The sequence below is a fragment of the Tachysurus vachellii genome, chromosome 3 (genome assembly GCF_030014155.1).
Source record: "Tachysurus vachellii isolate PV-2020 chromosome 3, HZAU_Pvac_v1, whole genome shotgun sequence".
Classification (NCBI taxonomy): Eukaryota; Metazoa; Chordata; class Actinopteri; order Siluriformes; family Bagridae; genus Tachysurus; species Tachysurus vachellii.
Window position 1 is genome coordinate 29399416 of NC_083462.1, and position 21946 is coordinate 29421361.

Below are 21946 nucleotides of genomic sequence, written 5' to 3' on the forward strand. Positions count from 1 at the left end.
CAAGTATCATGCATTTAATGAACCAAAATGCACGTCATGCACTCAATGCTTGCAGCTTTGCTTATGCAAAAGGAAGAAAAAGTTTATAAGATGGTCAACAACACTTATAAATGTCTTTTAAACTAGCCCACAAAATTCACTGTATTTTGTTAAAGCTACTGGGTGAATCATTACATGAGGCTTTTTGTTATGTCCTTTGATCTCGCTTGGGAATGTGTAAGAAATTTTTATATATATATATATATATATAAATCTGACTGTTTCATTTGCAAGGATACAACCTTGTAAAAGTTCATATACTAGAGTACACTAGTACTTCATTTTGTCAGCTAAGCTTATTTGTCAGGCTCTACAAAAATGTTCTAGTATTTCTTTTTTTTTTTTTAAATGAAGTGAGAAAATAAAGTGAGGGCCCATACCGAAGCTTCTTCTTGGTGTGTAGGTAAGTGTGGAAGAGGAACTGCACAGCAAGCTGCAGGCTGGTCTTTGCCATGGCCTGATAGGATTGATGCTTCAGCTTTGTCTGCGTACATTAGAAAAAACAGTCAGTTCCCATCACATTTATTTAAATCGGTAAAGCATTTATTTGTAGCGATAAAAACCCACTTGTGGTGGAGAATCTTACCGAGTTGACGGAGGCCAGTGACAGGGTAAAGTTAAAGTAATCACTATTGTATACATCTCTGTTCTTCATGAACTTTAGGTTTTCATCCCTTACCATCTGTAAGACAAACCATCTGGGTGTTAAACACATTGGTAACACATGCTTAACATCTGGGAGCTAAACACAAGGATGGAGAAAAGAAATCAGTACACCATGTACTTATGACAAAGCACAGTTTGTGCTGAGGCTGTTCATTTTTAAGTTGGCAAAACAAATGCTTTATCTGGTGTGTGGTCTATGATTAACTTCCACATCCTTCTGTCTGCTGTACTCCACACAATAGTTGAAGTGAGGTCCAGTCGATTTGTGAGATCCGGCTTTTAAGTAAAAGCATTAATTAGAGTGAGGGATAATAAATGAGCTGTTTAGAATCGGGAACACACAGGTATGTGGAAACACTGAGTCAACTGCGCAAATTATAGTGCAGAGCCACACAACTCTCCCTGCTTATTACACGCAATCTTCTCGGTGGTTAAACATACTTACAGAACATAAAGTCATTAACCAGATTATGTGTGATCTGAGAACAGAACACAGAACTTAACTAGTATATGATGCAGGACACTAGTTTTTTGCTTACTCAGCAAAAAGTCACTGGCTATTGTTTACATGCATGTCCATTACTTTGTACTTAACGTGCACACTATACGTTATGTTGTCATGCTGGCTAACAAAATTAACACAGTCACTGAGGTTTCACAATGATTATTGTAAAAAGATGGTGCTGAGCATTGATGTATTTTCTTTCACCGAGTTTGATGTGAGATGTAAAATAATGAGACCTGGAAAATCCTGGCAGGCATCTTTTCCACAAACAGGCCCTTTTTCTCTCCTTTCCTGACCAGACGGGTGAGCAGAGTGAGACGGTCATTATTGGCTCTGGGGGGTCGTGGGGATGATTGGGGGGAAATGTCTGGAGAGGAAGGTGCAGACCTGAGAGAAAGAGACAGACAAATATTAGCTTCAGAATAACCAGTTGCATGTGATTTGCTAGTTGTATAACTCACAGAGACAGGTCCTCGGCTTCCTGTCTCATAACGCTGACACGGCTCTTTTTGGGCAGCACAGGCGAGTTCTGCTCACTGATGCGCTGGTAGAAGAGCATGTAAGCATTCCAGTAGCGTCGCCGGACGTCTGGATATGGATTAGCTACAGGAAAACAGGGCAGGATATCTTTCAAGAAATTGTTTACTAATGATACAGGTTCAGTCAAATGGAATTGGAGAAAGGGTAACGTACACTGATCGTAGACTTTGGGTCTGTACTCTCCACCGAAACACTCATACTCCAGGGTTTCATCGTTCATGTCAAACTCCTCAACAACGTTATCGTTAAACTTGTACCATCTGCTTCGTGAACCTCCCCTAGATGAGAGACAAGAAGAGAGAATTGTGGCAAGAGAGAAAGCGTAGAATATTAGCTTAGCTTCGTGTAGTCAGGTCATGCCTGCATTCCTATGTTCCCTGGGTGGCTGTTCCAGTTTTTAAAAAAAGGCTTGTCTCTTCTAGGCATCTGGACCTGTTTAAGTTATTAGAGCATGCACAAACACTTGTTAAAAAGGCCCAGGTCCAAATCAGTAACAGCCCTCATAGACAGACACACACACAGGAAAGGTGCAAAAGCAAAACTTACTTCTTCAAATCTTTTAACACCTAATTTTCCAAGGTTTACGGCCAAATGTTTAAGATGTGGCTGAGAGTAACACACATGGTGTATATGGGCTGTGAACCTATGTATTACTCTGCTAAGGAAGAGTAGTACTTTACTCTCTCTCTCTCTCTCTCTCTCTCTCTCTCTCTCTCTCTCTCTCTCTCTCTCTCTCTCTCTCTCTCTCTCTCTCTCTCTCTCTCTCTCTCTCTCTCTCTCTCTCTCTCTCTCTCTCTCTCTCTCTCTCTCTCTCTCTCTCTCTCTCTCTCTCTCTCTCTCTCTATATATATATATGTATGGGAAAAGGCCATCTAAAATGAGAAGTGTCTAATCTGTGCTTACCTACGGTCTTTGATAAAAGAGTAGTAATGTCCTGCATGTGCCTGACCGCTGTGTACCACCACTCCAACGAGTTCATAGTTCTCAGAAATGGTGACTTTCTTGCGTGGAGATCCTCCTGGCCCAGCCTCTCCTCCCCGGCTGTTCTCTCCGTGATCTGAACTGGAGTCTTGTCGAGCCATGCCAGACACTGTGTAAGGCTCCATGTTCAGCACCCAAGGGAACTAGTAATACAAAGATGAAACAAAGCTGGGAAATAAATATATATCAGATGTTTCTTTAGGACACTTTCTAATCTTGCTTGTCTGTCTGCTAAAGTAATTTTGCTGACATAGTGAAACATTGCTTTGTGAAGTCAATGGCGATAAAAGTGTCTTACTCTTATCTGTTCGTCGTATTTAATGGAGCGCCCACTCTCCCAGTCAAAGCCAAAACGCATGAGATGGATAACCAGCACACTGGGCAATGACTTAATGCACGTGCGCTTCACTGTAGTCCTCTAAAAAACACATTATTCACACACACACACACACACAAATAGTTTACTTGTATTAGTATTATGAATCACCAGCTAGCATTGCAGGTTAAAGGTCACACAGGTATGAACAGGTCTTCACCTTCTCTTTGCATTTTTCACAATAGTAAGCATTGCTGCCTTCTAGCACCTCTCCTCTGACAAACTGATCAAGAGAAATCTCTAGACTCTGGCACGACGTCACCCCTAGGTTCAGTGCCATGAAAGTTTCCTCACGCTCGTACCTGTATATCCAGTCAGAGAGAAAGAAAGGAAGAAAGAGACAGTGAGAAAGAGAGATCACAAAAAACACTTCCCCACTCAAATACATAAAATGTCAGCTACATAAATTGAACTAAAAGACAAGACTTAATAAAGCTTTCTCAGTATTTCTGACCTGTGTGGACAGTCTTTGCATATCTTCTGGTCAGAGTAGATGCCCTGGAATGTATTTTTGAAGATCTGCTCTCTTCCAATTTTCTGAAGAAAAGTGAAGCAGACCTTAATGTCAAATATACAACAGATATTACCAGTCCAGTAAAAGAAGTTGACTTTTAAAAGCATCAATATTGAATATAACAGAACTGCGACATTTCACTGTTTGCATCATGGTGTTTGTTAAAAATGAAACTAAATTTCTAGACATAGATGTTATATTGTCAGTTGTTAGTCAGGCAGTCTGTACATTATATGGCTGTACGTTAGATGTAATTCTCAATCCAACAGTGGCTTCATATATATATATATATATATATATATATATATATATATATCTATCTATCTCATGTATATGTATATAGCCATCACCCTGATCTATAGCTGCCTCCACAGATTCTCAATCGGATTTAAGTCAGGACTGAAAAACGTTAACGTTTTTTATATATATATATATATATATATATATATATATATATACATACACACACACATACACGCTGTCCTGCGGAAACCTCGTATGTCCAAATGTGGTCAATTTCATATTTTTTTGACATATCGATGCTATTGGTCAGTCCCCACGTGGGTCTGTTATTTGAAGTTGTTAACCAATCTAAAGTCTTGAAAATAGCTTGAGCACAAATCTCATAACTCCATTGGACACTTCAACTGTCCACCTCTTCCTCACTCCGCGGGAGAGATTCGCGGCATATTTCTCCTTAATAAGAGTCGCAACGAATCAACACGTCTTCTGAGGTAAATGTCTTCAAAACACTGGGCTCAAAGAAAAAAAAATCTTGACTCCCGCTAGTTCTGGTGCTCGTCTGAGGGCAGGAATTTAGCGCAAGACAATCCACTGCAATGCGGACTAAACCCTGTGCACTGCAGATAAGGTACGGCGTTTTTTTTATTTCCTGAAAAATAACGGTTTTGGAGATATGAGGATTCCGCCTGACAGCGACGATCGATATATTATATATATATATATATATATATATATATATATATATATATATATATATATATATATATATATATATACACACACACACACACACACACACACACACACACACACACACACACACACACACACACACACACACACACACACACACACACACACACACACACACACACACACACACACACACACACACACACACACACACACATATATATGGCCATATTTTGTCTGAAATGCCAATTACCCTGACCTATGTTAATTAACCTGTCGCATAAAGGCAATGTCCAACACACTAAATTTTCTGTCACACTCATTATCATCATTGTTGTAATTTGGCTGTAGGCAGGAGGTTTCATGATATTCAGCATAGCAGCATTCTTGAATGTGATTAAATCGGCAAAGTAATGGTCTGGTTTAAATGAAGCATCTTCAATAAAAAAAAAATCCGTTTTTAATGTATAATATATTTTTTATATTTCACATTGCTACACATCAGTAGCGAACTAATTACTTTCAGATGCTCATCCAACTGGTCGACCAGGCTGGTGAAGAACTCGTAGGCATCCTGCTGCTCTCGCACATACAGCTCCTTGTTCCACATCTTAAAGATCTGCACAGAAATATTATTTTAACATTAATGACTTTGTAGATGGTGTTTTACTGGTCTGTTAGAGGAACACAAACTGTTCACACTGTTAAACACAATGTTCACCTTCCAGAAGTTCTCAGGCACATAGTACTGCAACTTGCTCTCCATCAGGTGGCCAAAAAGAGACTGTACTTGACAGAACACACTCTCCTCTGGGTTCTCGGTATCATCTTCCATAGACAGGATTGCCTAACAAAAAGATTAAAAAAATAAATCTGGCATTAGACAATGCTGACTCTATCTTACATTACTGTAGTATCTAGCTCCACCTTGTGGCTCCTGTCTGTCTCATCAGCATCATTATTGCCAGCAGCATTTAAGTGCCTGATATATAAAATGGACTATGCCCATAACATGTGGGCCTGAAGTGATTACCACATTGTGATCAGAACTGAACGTTTATTCTAATAGTGTATTTGATGGAACTGTTACACACACCTCAGGTAAGCCAGGCTGCATATAGAGTTGCTGAAATACAGCATTCATGTAGCAGGTTGCCCCACCATTCTTGAGCCCCACGAAGCCTGATGTGGAGCGGCCGTCCACCGGGGGAAGGTACTGAGATGACACAAACACAGGTCACACTGCATCTTACTGCTTTTTAATTTAGTACGCAACAACGCATCTAATCAGATTGAGTATACAGTTATTTTCCAGTAGATATAATTATCCAATAAGGCAATCATGTGGCAACGGTTTACTCTGGTAAATAATAATCCAATTGTTATTATTATTTTTTAATCAGAAAAAATCTGATTTTTGAAGGATTTCTTTTGGACCAGGAACAACTGAGGCTTTTAGACCAATATCTGCATGATTTTATGCTTTATACTGCTGCTACATCAGTGCACAACTGCACAGATGTAGCAGAGCTTATAAAGTGCAGTTATTCGATAAAAGGGAAAAAGACATACGTCAAATTCCTTAGAGAGAGAGGGGTCAGACTGGTGGTGCATAGAGAGCAGCTCTCGAGTGATAAGCTGCAAGTTGGTGACGGAGCTGTCAGCCAGCATCACCAACACCTCATATGCTGCTAACCGACTGCTGACGGTACTGCACCTGGGAGGAAGACAGAAAAAGAGAGCAAGTGTGAGAAGTGTGTGACTACGTGGGCAAGTGTGATCGCTAATGTACACTCAGAACAAATTTCAATGTGTGAATTTTATTCGAATCCTTATATTATTTACACAATCTAGGGCAAAAAAGTATGCGTGTATCTTTGTATTTAAAATAAATAAATAAATAAATAAATAAATAAATAAATAAATAAATGAAAGATTTGTCTTGTGTGTGAGCTATTTCATTTAAGTAGTATAAATGTTGTGGGGGGGTCGCCTCACACCTCCAGGGTTGAGGGTTCGATTCCCACCTCCGCCTTGTGTGTGTGGAGTTTGCATATTCTCCCCGTGCCTCGGGGGTTTCCTCCGGGTACACCGGTTTCCTCCCCCGGTCCAAAGACATGCATGGTAGGTTGATTGGCATCTCTGGAAAATTGTCCGTAGTGTGTGATTGTGTGAGTGAATGAGAGTGTGTGTGTGTGCCGTGTGATGGGTTGGCACTCCGTCCAGGGTGTATCCTGCCTTGATGCCCGATGACGCCTGAGATAGGCACAGGCTCCCCGTGACCCGAGGTAGTTCGGATAAGCGGTAGAAAATGAGTGGGTGAGTGAGTATGGTTCGGGCAGCAGAGCTGGCTGAAGCATGAACAATGGGTTTATTTACTGCACTTGTTCTTATAACTTTCAGTTTCTATAGTAACAGCTTGCTGGCTACATAAAAGCTTCAACTTACAATAAATAGATTTTTCATTTATGTTTAACAAAGTTAAAAATATATTGTTGATTTGTAGGTGTTATTTTGTATATAGTTGGTATATAAGAAAGTAGTATTGGTTGTTCCTTTGTAGACAGCATGTGTGTGTGTGTGTGTGTGTGTGTGTGGACAGGACAAGTCTTGACAATAGGTAGGGTTGTTAGAAGTATTGTATGTTTACTCACTTCGGGTGGAAGTCATGGAGAGGTGCTGTGCTGCTGGAAGGATTGTTGCTATTTAGGATAATACGTGATGCTCGAAACAGGAAGTCATCCAACAGCTGTTGGATAAGGGAGGGGCCTGAACAAAAAAAAAGACAATGCACCTCACTTACAGGCTTCCATTACGAGCCAAAAAATGTATGTGCTCAATGGCACACATAACATACTGCTGACCAGAAATGTTTGGCAGAGTGAATGTGAAGTTGGAGTGTAACAGACTAACCAAATTGTTCCTTCTCGTTGCCGCAGAGTGAAAGCAGGGTCTTAATGAGGCGCAGATGACCAGCCTGCAGGATGTTGTCGGCCTCGCTGGTCTCCAGCTCGCTGGTCCATGTCGGCTCAAAGTTATCCAGCCAGCTGATCTCATCCTCCAACATTGCTGCTGGGCTGATCTGCAGCTGCTCCATCTCTGTGTCTAAAAAACACAATGCTTAAATTAGTTATTGTTAAAGACAAAGTAGTAGTTAAAGACAAAGAACTAATAACTGATTCTGTAACATGAATCAATAATAAATGATTCCTGAGAAGAAAAGCAGAATCAATCAATAGAGACTACAGTAATCTCTCGTATTATATTTTGAAGTTGTTATGAATAAATCGATGGTGTTAAACCTACTAGTATCATTGGTTCGCTTTCTCAAGATAAAAACAAACAAAGAAAGATTTAAAAATGAGCACTCTTACTAGTCAGATCATCCAGGAGTTGGCATCGCAGGTCAAAATATTCTGTGCATTGTGAAAGCAACCTAAAGAAACAAACAACCGCTACTTCAGCTGGAATATACATGACTTCAGACCATGCACATACAAACAAACCTCCTAAACGACAGTTCTGAACAGTTGTCTTTTCAGATATTATGATAAGTTTGTATATGTACCTCTGATTGATGCCCCTCATAACACTGGTTGGAGACCACAGTGGGAGTTGGGCAGTTAACACAACCTTTAACAAGAACAGATTGGACTTCTGCAGCTCTGGATATGCCGAAGTATCACTCTGACTCAAAGTGTACAGCTGATCACATGCAACCCGCCGGATCTGTGTGAAAAAAAGGACAACAAAACGTGAAGAGGAGGATGAACATGATTTATTATGTAACTGAAACTCCTGTAAAAGAAGTGAGGAAAGACTCCACTGACCTCTCCACTGGGGGATCCCAGCAGAATATCAATGATAAAATCATTTACACAGGGCAGGTTGTAGAAAGAAGCTGTGAAGCAAAGGCAAATAACTTTTACTGCAGCACTCAAACGCAGAGAAAAGGCAAACTGTTTGTAATGTGCATGTGCCTCCCTATAGCAACAGCTGGACTGAGGAGGAGTCTTAGATCAAATCTAGAAAACAGACCGTCAAAAAACTTTTTAACAACAGCACAGCTTATTCCTTGTGATTTTGATAACTGTAGTAGTTCCATCTCAGCTAATCTTCAATTAACTGTCTGTACATACTTTAGTTTGTGCCAGATGGAAAAATAAGAGAAACAAAACAAAAACGCATTTTGACTTATGCTTAAGATGCTTGATAAAAACCCAAAGCATTTGCTGGAAATGTCATCATTAAATGAAATTGAGAAAAGTCATGGAAAGCAAAATGTTGAGTTAAAAAGTACACATGAAACCAAAAGAACCTTAGCTAGTATATAAGAGAGAATATTAATTTATTGGTGTGAGTTCTTACAAAGCTGTTGACAGCGAAGCTGCAGACAGGTGACTAACAGTGAAAGCGCTTCTCGGGCGATGATTGTGTCTTTAATGGAAACACACTGTTGTTTGACACAGATGCCAGCCTGCAATGTGGTGGCCTCTCCTTCACTGCTGGAGCTACAGTTGCTGCCTGTGACACACAGAGAATGAAACACATTGGCTGAAAAAAATTGTGCATTTTATGTAGTTAAATACAATCAGAAAACAAGAATCCACACCGACAATTTCCAACAATTAACTTGATCTTGGACGCATCTGTTCTCAAAAATGCATGAACTCACATTGGCACAGTAACATTTAAAAGTTCAAAATCAACACCAGTAATATCAGGAACAAATACATACTAAAATTTGTGCTATGTGGTTTAGCATCGTTTGTAAATAATAATAAAAATCAGAACATTCAGACATGGCCCTTTGTCAGCTCTTACATAATGTCAAACGAGAGATCAAATTAGATGCAGAATTTGTGCATTTGTTTATCTATGGACCCACAGCCATGGAGATTTGACAAACAAAGGCCACAATCACAATGTCAAATTCTTGAACTCATCCCATTCCTGAACAGGAGCTAAGAAAACACTGGTGTTTTTTTTACCCCTCTGCAGGGTTTCTGACTTTAACATGTTCATCAAATCTTTACTTATATCTAAATACAACCATGTGGGTCTGTGTTTCACCTGTGCTGCTAACCCTGCTACGAACTCCCAGAGGCAGCAGAGAATTAGTGCTCTCTCTGATTGGCTGACTGCTGCCCACGAGGTCCAATCGGCCAGCAGCTGCAGCCCAGGTGAGTCGCATGAAGCAGGCCACTGTAGAAGTAAAGTCCCCCACCTCCATTGTCTATGGCCAGAGCAACAATGGAAACAACACAGACATAAAACCTCACATCACTTCAAAGTTACTGAATTGATCAGACTCTCTTGTTAACAATATGTCCACATACGCAAACACGTGTAATTACCTGAATGGCAACGCGGGCTGCCGGTATAATCTCCTCCACTCTAATAGAGGACCTATCAGACATGGACATCTGTCTGTAGGAGGATTTCTCGGGTGTACCACAGAGCGAGAGCTGCCGTCCGCTCTGCCTGCCTGCGTTACGGAAGGGCCGTGAGGATAGCGTGTCCACGCCGTCTTTACCCAGCTCTTCGTCCAGGATACTTGGCATTGTTTGTCCTACAAGTAAGAATCTGCAGAAAGAGACAGGAACAAATATTAAACTTCAGGAAATTTGGCCAATTATGCTATACGTGAATTTAAACATAGACAGAAGAGAAAAAAAACACAGATACATTAAAAAATAAAATAAAAAAAAACCTTGCAAGTTGTAGGCAGATGGAGTAGACTCCCTGTCTGGTCTCGTAGTCCACTTCAGAGGGGATGGAGTCCCTCTGCATGACATTAACCACCAGACTGACCACACACACAAACACATTATACAATAAAAACACACATAAGCATTTTGCTTCCACCACTTCAGTAACAGCTATGAGGTGAGATCAGCTAGAGGAGGGTTTTACCTAAGACCCCCAGCTTTGAGAAAATTCTCACAGAAGGACTTCACACTTGTCTTTGCCATTTCATCATCTGAGGTAGGCATCAGTTTTGAGCTCAGCACCTGAGAAAAGAAAGAAAGACCAGGAGGGGGTTTATTTCATGACTACATCTGCAACCTTAACCATACATACATCCAGGTTTCTGAAGTACCTCAAGATTATAGAGCACTCTGAATGTGGACATGCCCGGGGCAGAGGAGCGAAACAGCGACTCCAAGATGGATGCTGCACTCTGCTGATGCTGCTGCTTGCTGGACAGAGATGGAGACTTGGAGGCCTGAGACCCAGAACCCAATGTGAACAAAGTTTTCTATTGACACAAACAGGAAGGGTGTGAGTGAGTGAGTGAGTGAGTGTGTGAGAGAGTGAGAGAGTGAGAGAGAGAGAGAGAGAGAGAGAGAGAGAGAGAGAGGGCATTCGGAGATGGAATGACAAAAGCAAACATGGCGCTAAGAATATCCTGTTCTCTCTGTTCAGTTCTCTACTGTTATTTATCAAACCAATAAATAAATGGAGCTTTCAAAATGCCGTGTGAGTCACATGGCTTTGTTTTTCAGTTCTCCCATAATGAGTCATCTCACATGTTTGTCAGTTTGCCATTCTAGGACGCCTTAACTAAAACACTCCAAAACTCCTTTAGTGTTATTGTAGGTGTATTGTATTGTAACTGCCAGCACATTGTTAGCTGTGTGCAAATTCAGGCAGTAAAATCATAAATTACTATCATTGTTGCTATGCTAAACATTGGTAATCATTACAAATTGATTTAGTCACAATTAAATCACCATCAGGTTCAAGATTTCCTCTGCTATATAAGTTAATCTGAAGTGTAATAAGCTGTGAATGATCTTTGGCACCTGGTGGCTCCACACACTGGACTCCTTTGGAACAAAGTTATCCAGGGCATCCTGTACCTCCGGATCAGTTGGGATGAGCAGCAACAACTTCCTCACACGCAAAGTTATTCTAGAATGCAGTGAAACCATTTTGCAAGTGAAAATCGCTTTAGAAAGGCTAACTAAAAGGCTAGTTGGATGTTTCTGATATATGCTCATTTTATTCTGGTGTTGTGATCTTACCTAGGCTCCTCTAGGTTAGCCAGTTGATACAACATCTCAAACACATTACACACTAATGCCATCACAACGCCAGGCAGAGACTTCTCCTACAACACACAAACACACACACACACACACAGTGTGTGAAGCTACAGTATGTGAACAGTACATTATCCTTTTAATATACCAGTAGATACGGAATAAAGAATTCCAGAGAGATTTCCTGCAGTGTGTGTGTATGCATGTGTGTGTGTGTGTGTACCTGCTCCAGTGCATATGCTGAGTTGAAGACCCCGCTGCTGCTGGAGCTGGCAGAGGCTGAGCTGTCTGCAGAGCTGCCAGATGGAGTGCCAGTTCCTGAACTCTTCACAGTCAGACTCTGCTCATCAGAGAAACCCAGCTGATTCAACAGCTTCTGGTCCCTGTTCATGGTCAGCTGGAAACACGCATACATTTTAGAAACTAGATGAACTATTATTGCATTGTAATATTAGGAATGACCGTGGCACGGTTCACTTGTGAACATTGGCCACTTTTTTAGGAACACTGGGTGGATCCAGGTGCTACTACTGGGTAGAAATTGCGCTTAGAATTTTACAAGGTGTTAGTGCGCTGCTGTCCAATCTTATCTGCAATGGGCTGAGTCCACAGATTCATTATGCTGGTGGCAAATTCTGACCCGACCATCTGTATGTTGCAGGAAAAATTGAGGTTCATAAGATCAGGTACCACTTTTGGTGAGCCTGTGCCTATGACTGCTGTTCTTGGCTGACAAGTGTGGAAACTGAAGCTGCTGTAGCCCTTCTACTTCGATGTCTAACAGGTTGTCCATTCTGTGGTGCTTTTACTGCTCACCAAAATTATTCATTCATTCATTCATCTTCTACCGCTTATCCGAACTACCTCGGGTCACGGGGAGCCTGTGCTCGGATCTCAGGCATCATCGGCATCGGGCATCAAGGCAGTATACACCCTGGATGGAGTGCCAACCCATCGCAGGGCACACACACACTCATTCACTCACGCAATCACACACTACAGACATTTTTCCAGAGATGCCAATCAACCTACCATGCATGTCTTTGGACCGGGGGTGGAAACCCGAGTACCCGGAGGAAACCCCCGAGGCACGGGGAGAACATGCAAACTCCACACACACAAGGCGGAGGCGGGAATCAAACCCCCAACCCTGGAGGTGTGAGGCGAACGTGCTAACCACTAAGGCACCGTGACCCCCGCTTACCAAAATTAAAGAGTGGTTATTTGATTAACCATAGCTTTCCCGTCAGCTTAAACCGGTCTGCCCATTTTTCTCTGACCTCTCTCAAGAACAAAGATTTTTCTGCCCACAGAAATGCCCCTAACTGGATTTTTGTTTTCTGCACCACTTTAGACACTCTTGTGTCCAAGAACATCAGCAATTTCTGAATTACTCATACCAGCCTGTCTGTTAAAAACTATTATTCTATGGTCAAAGACACTGAGATCATACTTTTTATCATTCTGGTATTTCTTGTGAACAGTAAATAAAACCTGACATGTATTTGCACGAGTTTAAGCACTGAAAGAACTGGTGTTCCTAATAAATTGGCCTGTGTGTGCAACCCAGTCCTGGCTGTTGTGGATTACTGTCTGATTGTCTCACCATGCTGTCGTTGGCAAATATCTGCACATTGTCCACTGGACAGCTAAGATGTTCTGCAATCTTCCACCTGATGCTCCCAACTGTCTCATTACTGTGAGCCTACACACACACAATGACAAACACAGAGTTACAGTATTCTTTCATATAAGGCAAAAGCTACTTTCTTACTGCCAGCACAGTTCTCACACACTCATGAAAGCGACTGTACCTCCAGGCAGAAAGTGTCTTTGGTAGATTCATAGGTTATGTGGAGTGTTACAGGATGGCCATTAAAAGAAGCTCCATGAGGTAGAATAGTCCGAGGAACAGAATACAGATCCTGAAAGAAAAAAACAAACAAAATGCATTTATCTATTCCAATGACCTCAGAGTTTACAAACAGTAACTACAGACTTCACACGTTAGTTACTAAATGTCTCCTTTGACTTGTATGATCGGTATCATTATCTAATTCAAGCCTTTGTAACTTTCACTAATACTGCGAACACTGAGTGAAGTAATCATGTGGAGACAGAAGACGACTTCTTCAGAGATAATTACACTGCCTGGCAAATGACATTCTTAAAGGTGAAGACTTTTTCTTCCACTACATTCATGCAATATTCACTCCTAGTACACAGCGAATAATTAACATTTAAAGAGAGAGAGAGAGACAGAGAGAGTGAGAGAGAGAGAGAGAGAGAGAGAGAGAGACAAACTACAACAAAACTATTAGGGATGTTTTCTATTTATTATATTATTATTATTGTTCTTATTATATAGCTATTATTTTATTATACAGCTAACTATAATTATGTATGATGTACACTATGTATGATGGCAAAATTTGACATTATTGATCTTTAGCTGTAAAGAGTGACTGCTTTGAGTTCTGTGGGTAAAAATGTCAGGAATAAAGCACTTGTTAAATAAAGCTTAAATAAACAAATAGCAGCAACACCAGCAATCTCACACTGAAAAAAATTAATACAACGTACAATGTACTTTAGATCAAGTACAATTCATTCTAAGAAATTTAAAATCCTTTGCCAACAAATGCACACAAATACACACATTGTTTTCCAGTGGAGTGTTCAGAAATTCTTTACTCAATATCCGACTTACTATTTTTAGTGGATACTTAAATATGATGTGACACAAAGGCCAAACTGTTAAGGCAAAAAAAATAAAAAGTATAAAACAACCTGAACCTTAATGAATCTGTCAAAAAAAAAAAAAAAAAAAAAAGGACACAAGTGGCTTTTGCTCCAACACAGAGTGAGGCAGATGATACAAGATTTTCAGTGTTAGAGACCTGTAGGCTTCTGGTAGCATTTTGGGTCCATCAAGACTCTAAATATCTGGAAGGCATAGCAGAAAAAAGGCCCTTTCCCCATCTAAACACAAATATATTTGCCTGAGTTCACTAGATGCTATGCTATTAGACTTGGGTCATAAGAGTCAAACATTGATATTTTACCAATTCAATTTGGTTTGGCATAAAAAGAAGACACCTAATCCCTGCTGTTTAGTATGATGATGGTTCTGCGAGAGTGCAAACCTATTAGGGTAAATGGCAACATGGTACAATGAACAGCTGCAACTGACCTGTGACAATGATCCGAAATGTTTCATTCAAAACATACAACATTTTACTTTTATTTTCTGTTTGGGGTAAAGAAATGAATGACCGATATTTCTCCTAACCTTTTATTTGACCCATCATTTCCAAGGGTGGCAAAACCTACACAGGAAGTGGGGGTCTCTGCCTAAAAAAACCCTTGTTTGGACAATAATGTGTGCCATAAAAGATCTTTGAATAGTGTGTGAATAAAGTCATGCAAAAAAGAATGTCTGAACTTAATACTGGCTTCACCTCGATAGTTATGACGTATCTCTCAGCAAGTAGCAGCAGCCTCTCAATGATTACCAGCTTAGTAGACCTGTAAAGGAAAAAACAATAAGCATAACTGGTCTGAAAATGCATTTTAGTTATGTGAAATAGAAAAGCTAAGGTTTTTCAGCTCTACCTGGAGGGTGACTGCACTGATGTGGCGACAGTTGGCATGGCAGTAGCTGTCAACATCTTGGTTGCTCGTGTAACAGCATGGGTTAAGGTTGGGCCACCCAGGGCAGAGCTGGCAGCCTAAAATTGAAAAATCAGTGATAAGGAAAAAAATAAAAATGCAAAACATCTGACTAATTCCCCAAGATAGTGGCACCTACCTCCAACCTCTTATAACAATCAGCTATGAACTTCTTATGTAAGGACACTGAATCCTGTATGGAGGGGAAGAACAGAGAGCTTTGTATTTATTTATTTTTTTCTGAGTGTGAAAGAAGGAGAAGGGAAAAGGACAATGAAGTGTGTGGGTCTCGTTGAGAACATGTGTGTGTGTGTGTGCATGTGCGTGTGTGTGTATTCTGACCTTCTTCATTTTTGGATTGAGATTTATGTAACTGTAGGTGATGATGAGCTGAATGGCCTCATTGGCGATGTCCTCATCAGGAGACTCCATGGCAATTCTCCAGATGAAGTCCATCCCAATTAGGTCTAAACGTTCCACACACTGGAACATAACATAATAGCAAATTTAGCAAGCACGTTGCCCCTTTTCCACCGAGGCAGTTTGAGTGCTGGTTCGGAGCCAGAGCCTAATTTAGAACCAGTTCTTTCTTTTTCGACAGCCAAAGCACCGGCTCTGAACCAGGAAAAGTGGTTCTTAAGTAGCACCAAAACGCTGCTGGTCTAGACTTAAGAACCGCTTGCATCAGGAGCTGTGGGCGGGGCTACTGTTAACGCATTTGATAATGTACCTTAAGTATACTGATGTTTAATACACTTTTACTTTACCGCAATATGATCTGTTATCAGCACACATGATAGTAGGTAGCTACAGTACATGCTAAGGCTACTTTTTTCTGTGTTAATGATAAAATTATGTTATGTACTTTCTCGATTACAACCTCTGTTTATACAGATTACATGGAGCTGCACGTACATGTTGGATTCGCTACGTTTAGATGCTAATGTAGGTTCACGAAGCCATGAGCATTACCAGTAAAGCAACATCCGCCATTGTTGATGTGTTTGTGTTTGCCGCTGCTGCGCTAACGTTGCTGGGAAACGTGACACGTATACAGTGACGTCAGACTCGGCTCCGTGATGGCTCTCTAGCCGATGGAAAGGCAATCTTAGAGCATCTGAGCTCTTAACAGCTGCACAAATCGCTAATTAACAAATCTACTCGCCATACTTGAGCGAAACAGTCTGAACTATTCTTTATCAGTATGGATGGCATTTTACATAAAATGCTTTTCGGCCTAAATCACTGAAAATGCTAAATAGCTGAAAACTGTTAGTCTTACCAGTTGAGTTCCCTGCCGTTTGAGACGATGATCACAGAGATTCACATTCTCAAAGAAGGTCTTAAAAAGATTAAACCCTAAAAAAAAAAAACAAAAAAAAAAAAACATGCACCGTAATACCAACCAGTTCTTTTCATATTAGAGATGTTTTTTTACAACACAATGGTAACACATTTGATAATGATGATATAGGATTGTACCGTTCATAGTAATCTCATAAGGCTCAAGTTTAAGGATCTTCTCTTTGAAAAGTTGTTGCTGAACATCACTTTCGAGATCATGTTGTCCTTTAGTGAACCATTCAAAACACATCTGCAGAGAGGCGAAAACAAAGTAATTGCTATGTCAATTATATTATTATATATAACAGATATATTCATTCATCCCTCCATGCTAATAAAAAGCCACAGTCTCGCGTTTACCTCCCGGTCCAGCTCACAAACGTCCATGCCAGACACCAAGCACTCCCAGATCTCTTTAGCTCTGTTCCACATCAAGTACAGACTGGCTTCTTGTAGAAAGAATGCCAAAAACTTCAGATGACCTTCCAAATACTGCACAGACATAAGGGTTTTCAGAAATGGAACACTGATGAATAATTTACTCCGGTTACAATTTGATTCAATTCCATAATATTTTGAATTTTGACTCTTATATTCCATATAAATATTTGAATGAATAAAAGGCTCATTTTTAATTCTGAATCATAAAAAAAACCTCAACACACATTCTGTCTCTAAACTAATAAAGAAAAGGTTTCATATTGTAAACAAAAGTTCTACAGGTTCACCATATCATGAAAATAGAAACAGAGCTTTAAAGTTGGTTAAAATGACTGGTTTCTGGTTTCTTTCTCAGGGACCATATCTTGTAGCATTGTGGAGCTGGGATGGAGCTTCTGTAGAGATCTTTTTAACTGGCTGTGTAATAGGGCTGGGCGATAAAACGATAAAGATATGTATCGCGGTAGACACGTGATCGATATCAATAAAAATGTGTTCGATAAAATGTTCGATATTTTTTTTTTCTTTGTCAGAAGAACAGACGTTGTCGAAACAGGTTTGGTTGCATTAACAAAGGCACTCACTCTCTGGTAACCGAGCAACGTAGGGAGTGACATGCTAACAGCCAATTATGTAACAGTATCAAGTTTGGTTGCGCCATATCGTTGTCTCGTGCTGGTCTGCTGGATTCCTCTTCAGTAACCGCCGACTGATAAGCAGAAAATGAGCGCCGCAGCGAGCGAGGAAATTGTACATAAAACTGGACTGACAATATACTTGAATAGTTCAACTTCAAGTATAATTAGAGTAAGAATAACTTGTTACTTTTTCATATTTCTGCAGGTTTTATATTTATATTTTATATACATATATATATTACAGATGTATCTCAGTCTACCTCAGTTTTATTTATGTTTACAAAACACTGCACATATTTTAAAACACTTTATTCACCAGAAGGTGAACAGCTAGTGAACTTCCTAGCACTAAACTTGCACTAAATTCTCAGGTTTCTCTATGTTTATATTTAACACTTTGCACTATTTTATTACACTTTATTAAGCATTTCTTACATTTTCTTTCATTTTGCACCTTAAATGTTAAGAGATAATTGTTAAGTGTTCATTGTGACTTTAGACTTATGTCAACTGAGCAGTTGAGGATGGAGGGCCTTGCACAGGGGCCCATCATTGGTAGCTTGGTGGTCCTGAGAGTCAAAACCTTCCAGTAGTCAGCAATCAGTTGTCCACCACCTTAAACCACTAAGCTACCATTTCATCACAATAAAGTTGTTTACAGCAAACTCTTTATATTTTACCCGGGTTGTGCAGATTGGGATCTCTGGTGTTCAAACAGTGCAACCACATTAGATGCACAAAAAACAGCATGCTAAAATATTATACATTTCCATAAATTTTCTACCATTTTTGTCACAGTGCTTCATTGCACCACTATTACTAACAGCTTTTAATTTGACAACAGAAAAATAAATTCCTGGTTTATCGTTCAGTGCTCTACCTCTTGATATGAGTATCGTCCATCCACCATAGTGGACCCTGAGAGACCACTGGGCCCAGCGGCTGTTACGGCCAGACGATGACATGCCACTAGAGAGCCTGTGATCAGCTTCACTATCTCAAAATTCTTCTTCAGGTCTTGGATTATACTCTGAAAAAAATAATAGATAATAAAACAGTGCATGATTGGACACCCTCAGGTTCAAACTGACCATGGATGCTGATGATACGGTGTGAGAGAGAGTGTTTAGGCACGTCGACATGTGTCTGTGTACGTTACCTTATCCTGTTTCTGGTAAGTCTGCTTGATGAAGGAGCGAGTAATCTCATGGAGCTGCCGTAGGGCTGGAACAACCCATACTGACTGAGGGTTACTCTGCTGGGATGACTACCACACACACACACACACACACACATATACACACACACACACACACACATACACACACACAAACTCATAGAAACAGACAATAACAGTATATCTAAATCAAGATCATATCACCTTGTAATTTTTCCCCCATACAAAACAGACTGCTAGGAAGAGCTAGCGATTAAACCTTCCACTGTCCTAGATGCGAAGCGTTACTCGTTCACAGCACCTCTGCCTGTAGTCACTCCATCACTCTACTTAGGCATAGTTTCATTGAATACCGAGTGGGCTGAGAAGAGGGTTAAAATTTTTATAGGGCTTCAATTAAAATATGGTTAACGCCCCAACTCTTGAGTAATGCCTGCTGAGTTTACAACTGTGTACATGTGAGAGCTTTGTGGCAAGGCAAACTGCCTTTATTCTTGCACCCAGCATGAACGAGTCAGCTAGATGTTAGAAAATGAAAAACTAAAATGTAAGCAGATCAAAACCTTTTACATCCTTAGGTTCTAAATCACTCATAAAATTATAAATAATAATTTATATCATCATTTGTAATTTCATGACTGAAAACATAGGAATTGTGGATTTTAATGCATGATGCACACTAGATGCAGTATTGTGCAAATCTGTCAAAATACACAAAATACAAAAAAGGCTTCCTTTTGGGGCAGAGATAAAGGATGTGATTCTGATATGTGGTCATCTTAAGAAGACCAATATGTCTACAAAATTTGGTGTATGTAAGTGAAACTACATTGTAAGTGCATATAGCTGTAAATACTAAACACAAACATATGTAGATGACGTGTTACACTTATTGCTTTCTGACTTTTCACAGATTCTACAGATGCTCATAATGAAGAAAAATGTCACAGAGTGCTCTATCAAGTTTCTAGCTAGTTGTACTGCCACCATTTCTTATGCAGGTGCTGGGTTTTTTAAGCATTTGTGCCAAATGTCAAGCAGATAAAAAATGAAAAATGTCAAGAAAAAAAAAATAGACACAGCCTTTGGTTAATATCTGAAGGCTTGTACCATAGCAAATTAAAATGGCTGGAAGGCTAGTAACCAGTTCCCAAATCACTCTGACAAATGACGGACATACACAGACAAGATTCACGAGGTGCTTCGCATCTAGGAACACTGAACACGACATTACCAGCTTTAAGGATGGGTGATGTGGTATATAAGTGATATGTTTACTTATTCTGTGATGAGTTCAAAAATGCTATTTCCATTAATATACAAAAAAATAATACCAGAAGCACTTAACAGAAATTCTGGAATACCATCTGTGCCTAAAATAAATAAATTATCAAAATACAACTCAAAGAAATGTTCGCTATATTAAGCGCACAAAGGGGATTTTATAACGCTACTGGACTTTTTTTTTTTTTTTTTTTAAATACATGGTAGTATTTCATAATACCTCCTTATCGGGGACTTTTATTCCTCTTACACCAAAGAAATCTTTTCATCCATTTTAAAGAGTCTCTGTTTTAAAACGTTAGTTCCTTATATAACTTCGTTCACTAGTTTCACTTTAATTGTATTTATGCAGCACGTTTCACCATAGACAGTCACAAAAACGCATTTTACAGATATTCAAATATCAGGGTTTCTGCAGGGTTTAATCAGTCAAATTTAAGGCTTTTTAAGACCTTTATATGACCATTATGATTTGAATTTATGACCTACACGAATTACGATAAATAATTTCAGTCATTAAAATTCCTTTCAAAAGTCTTTATTAGTGACTTTCATTGAAAGTAACAAGTTTTATTATTTAAAGAGTAATTCTATTATTATAGTATTCAACACCCACAGGACCTCCGCTTTCAGTGTGGAGGTTGATCCGAAACCACTGTGTGTGGCACTGGATGTGACAGAAACGGAATCCTGCGCTGTACTTGGACCGGGTAACGTTAGTGACGGAGCCGAACAAAACTGACGGATCGCCTGCACCCGCTGCAGGCCTTTTACAGCAACGATATGCTTTTCCGACTTTGCATGCGAATTCAAGGCTTTTATGCCTAAACTAGACAGCTCCAACGTCTTCTTACACAGAGTGCAATAGGATTGATACCGATTGTTAGCGACGGGCTTGAGCCAGCTACTAAACGCACTGTCTTCGAGCCACAGATCGTTAAAGGTACATTTTCCCATTGTGATAGCAAGGATGATTTCAATTAAACTAAGCAGTGACGCAGTATGATACAGTACACAGTACAGTACTGCCGCATGGACCTTGTAGTTCTGGAACGCTGTGATACCAGTGTGATACCACCCAGATTCCTCATACAGAAATACAACAGGCGAAACAAATGAATGCCATTGCCGCCACGAGCGCATTTTGATTGAAGAACAAATTAATGGACGAGCATATCAATTTAAGACGTGGCTAAATGTTTTTTATGACCTCGTATGGAAAATCCGGACGTTTTTATGTCTTTTTATGGCCTTAAATTCTTATTGTTAAATTTATGACTTTTTATGACCCCGCGGAAACCCTGATGATATAGATGAAGACAAAAAATTAATCAGCACCTTTTGATGTGGCACCATCAACTATTAACTACACAACCTGATCATTTTGGACAACAAAAACCACCAGAAACAGTGCAGGCTTCAAAAGAGACATGACAGACTCACACATTTTATCACTGTCCCCTCTGCTAATACACAGCTGTGAACAATGTATTGTCAGGTTGTTTTCTCCACTGTGAAGAAACAGATTTGAGCTGATCAGAGATGCTCTTTACCTGCCTGTGTGCGGTGGACATTTCTGAAAACTGAACTAATGATTGCACAAATGAGGACAACAGCGATGCATCTGGCTTGGCTTTGGCCCAAAGCTAGAAAACAGTCATCTATGAAATGCTTTGAGTCTTCTACATTGGTTATTAAAAATAAACCTGGGTAAAGAATCGATGAAGGCATTCTCATTAGACTAAGCTTTCACTAATGAGCTACTTCTAAACAAACTGGCAAGG

At 39.9% G+C, this 21946-nt stretch overlaps 1 protein-coding gene across 2 annotated transcripts in view; it reads right to left on the reverse strand.

Moving 5' to 3' along the window:
- The window catches only part of usp24 (ubiquitin specific peptidase 24), a 54182-nt gene that overhangs the window by 7789 nt on the left and 24447 nt on the right, over positions 1 to 21946 (reverse strand). For both annotated transcript variants that reach the window (XM_060866661.1, XM_060866660.1), the window contains 38 exons: positions 18861 to 18968; positions 18582 to 18731; positions 16983 to 17114; positions 16761 to 16872; positions 16561 to 16637; positions 15621 to 15761; positions 15418 to 15471; positions 15222 to 15337; positions 15068 to 15134; positions 13421 to 13531; positions 13213 to 13311; positions 11830 to 12003; positions 11589 to 11674; positions 11367 to 11475; positions 10661 to 10819; positions 10474 to 10571; positions 10271 to 10366; positions 9915 to 10143; positions 9631 to 9793; positions 8926 to 9081; positions 8388 to 8458; positions 8126 to 8286; positions 7932 to 7993; positions 7471 to 7662; positions 7212 to 7326; positions 6130 to 6274; positions 5654 to 5773; positions 5279 to 5404; positions 5078 to 5176; positions 3562 to 3644; positions 3268 to 3409; positions 3030 to 3149; positions 2654 to 2874; positions 1904 to 2028; positions 1672 to 1813; positions 1447 to 1597; positions 626 to 721; positions 420 to 523 (listed from right to left, as the gene is read on the reverse strand). In XM_060866661.1, coding sequence (XP_060722644.1) covers positions 420 to 523; positions 626 to 721; positions 1447 to 1597; positions 1672 to 1813; positions 1904 to 2028; positions 2654 to 2874; positions 3030 to 3149; positions 3268 to 3409; positions 3562 to 3644; positions 5078 to 5176; positions 5279 to 5404; positions 5654 to 5773; positions 6130 to 6274; positions 7212 to 7326; positions 7471 to 7662; positions 7932 to 7993; positions 8126 to 8286; positions 8388 to 8458; positions 8926 to 9081; positions 9631 to 9793; positions 9915 to 10143; positions 10271 to 10366; positions 10474 to 10571; positions 10661 to 10819; positions 11367 to 11475; positions 11589 to 11674; positions 11830 to 12003; positions 13213 to 13311; positions 13421 to 13531; positions 15068 to 15134; positions 15222 to 15337; positions 15418 to 15471; positions 15621 to 15761; positions 16561 to 16637; positions 16761 to 16872; positions 16983 to 17114; positions 18582 to 18731; positions 18861 to 18968 — 4712 coding nt within the window. The remainder of the gene's footprint in view (positions 1 to 419; positions 524 to 625; positions 722 to 1446; positions 1598 to 1671; positions 1814 to 1903; positions 2029 to 2653; positions 2875 to 3029; positions 3150 to 3267; positions 3410 to 3561; positions 3645 to 5077; positions 5177 to 5278; positions 5405 to 5653; positions 5774 to 6129; positions 6275 to 7211; positions 7327 to 7470; positions 7663 to 7931; positions 7994 to 8125; positions 8287 to 8387; positions 8459 to 8925; positions 9082 to 9630; positions 9794 to 9914; positions 10144 to 10270; positions 10367 to 10473; positions 10572 to 10660; positions 10820 to 11366; positions 11476 to 11588; positions 11675 to 11829; positions 12004 to 13212; positions 13312 to 13420; positions 13532 to 15067; positions 15135 to 15221; positions 15338 to 15417; positions 15472 to 15620; positions 15762 to 16560; positions 16638 to 16760; positions 16873 to 16982; positions 17115 to 18581; positions 18732 to 18860; positions 18969 to 21946) is intronic.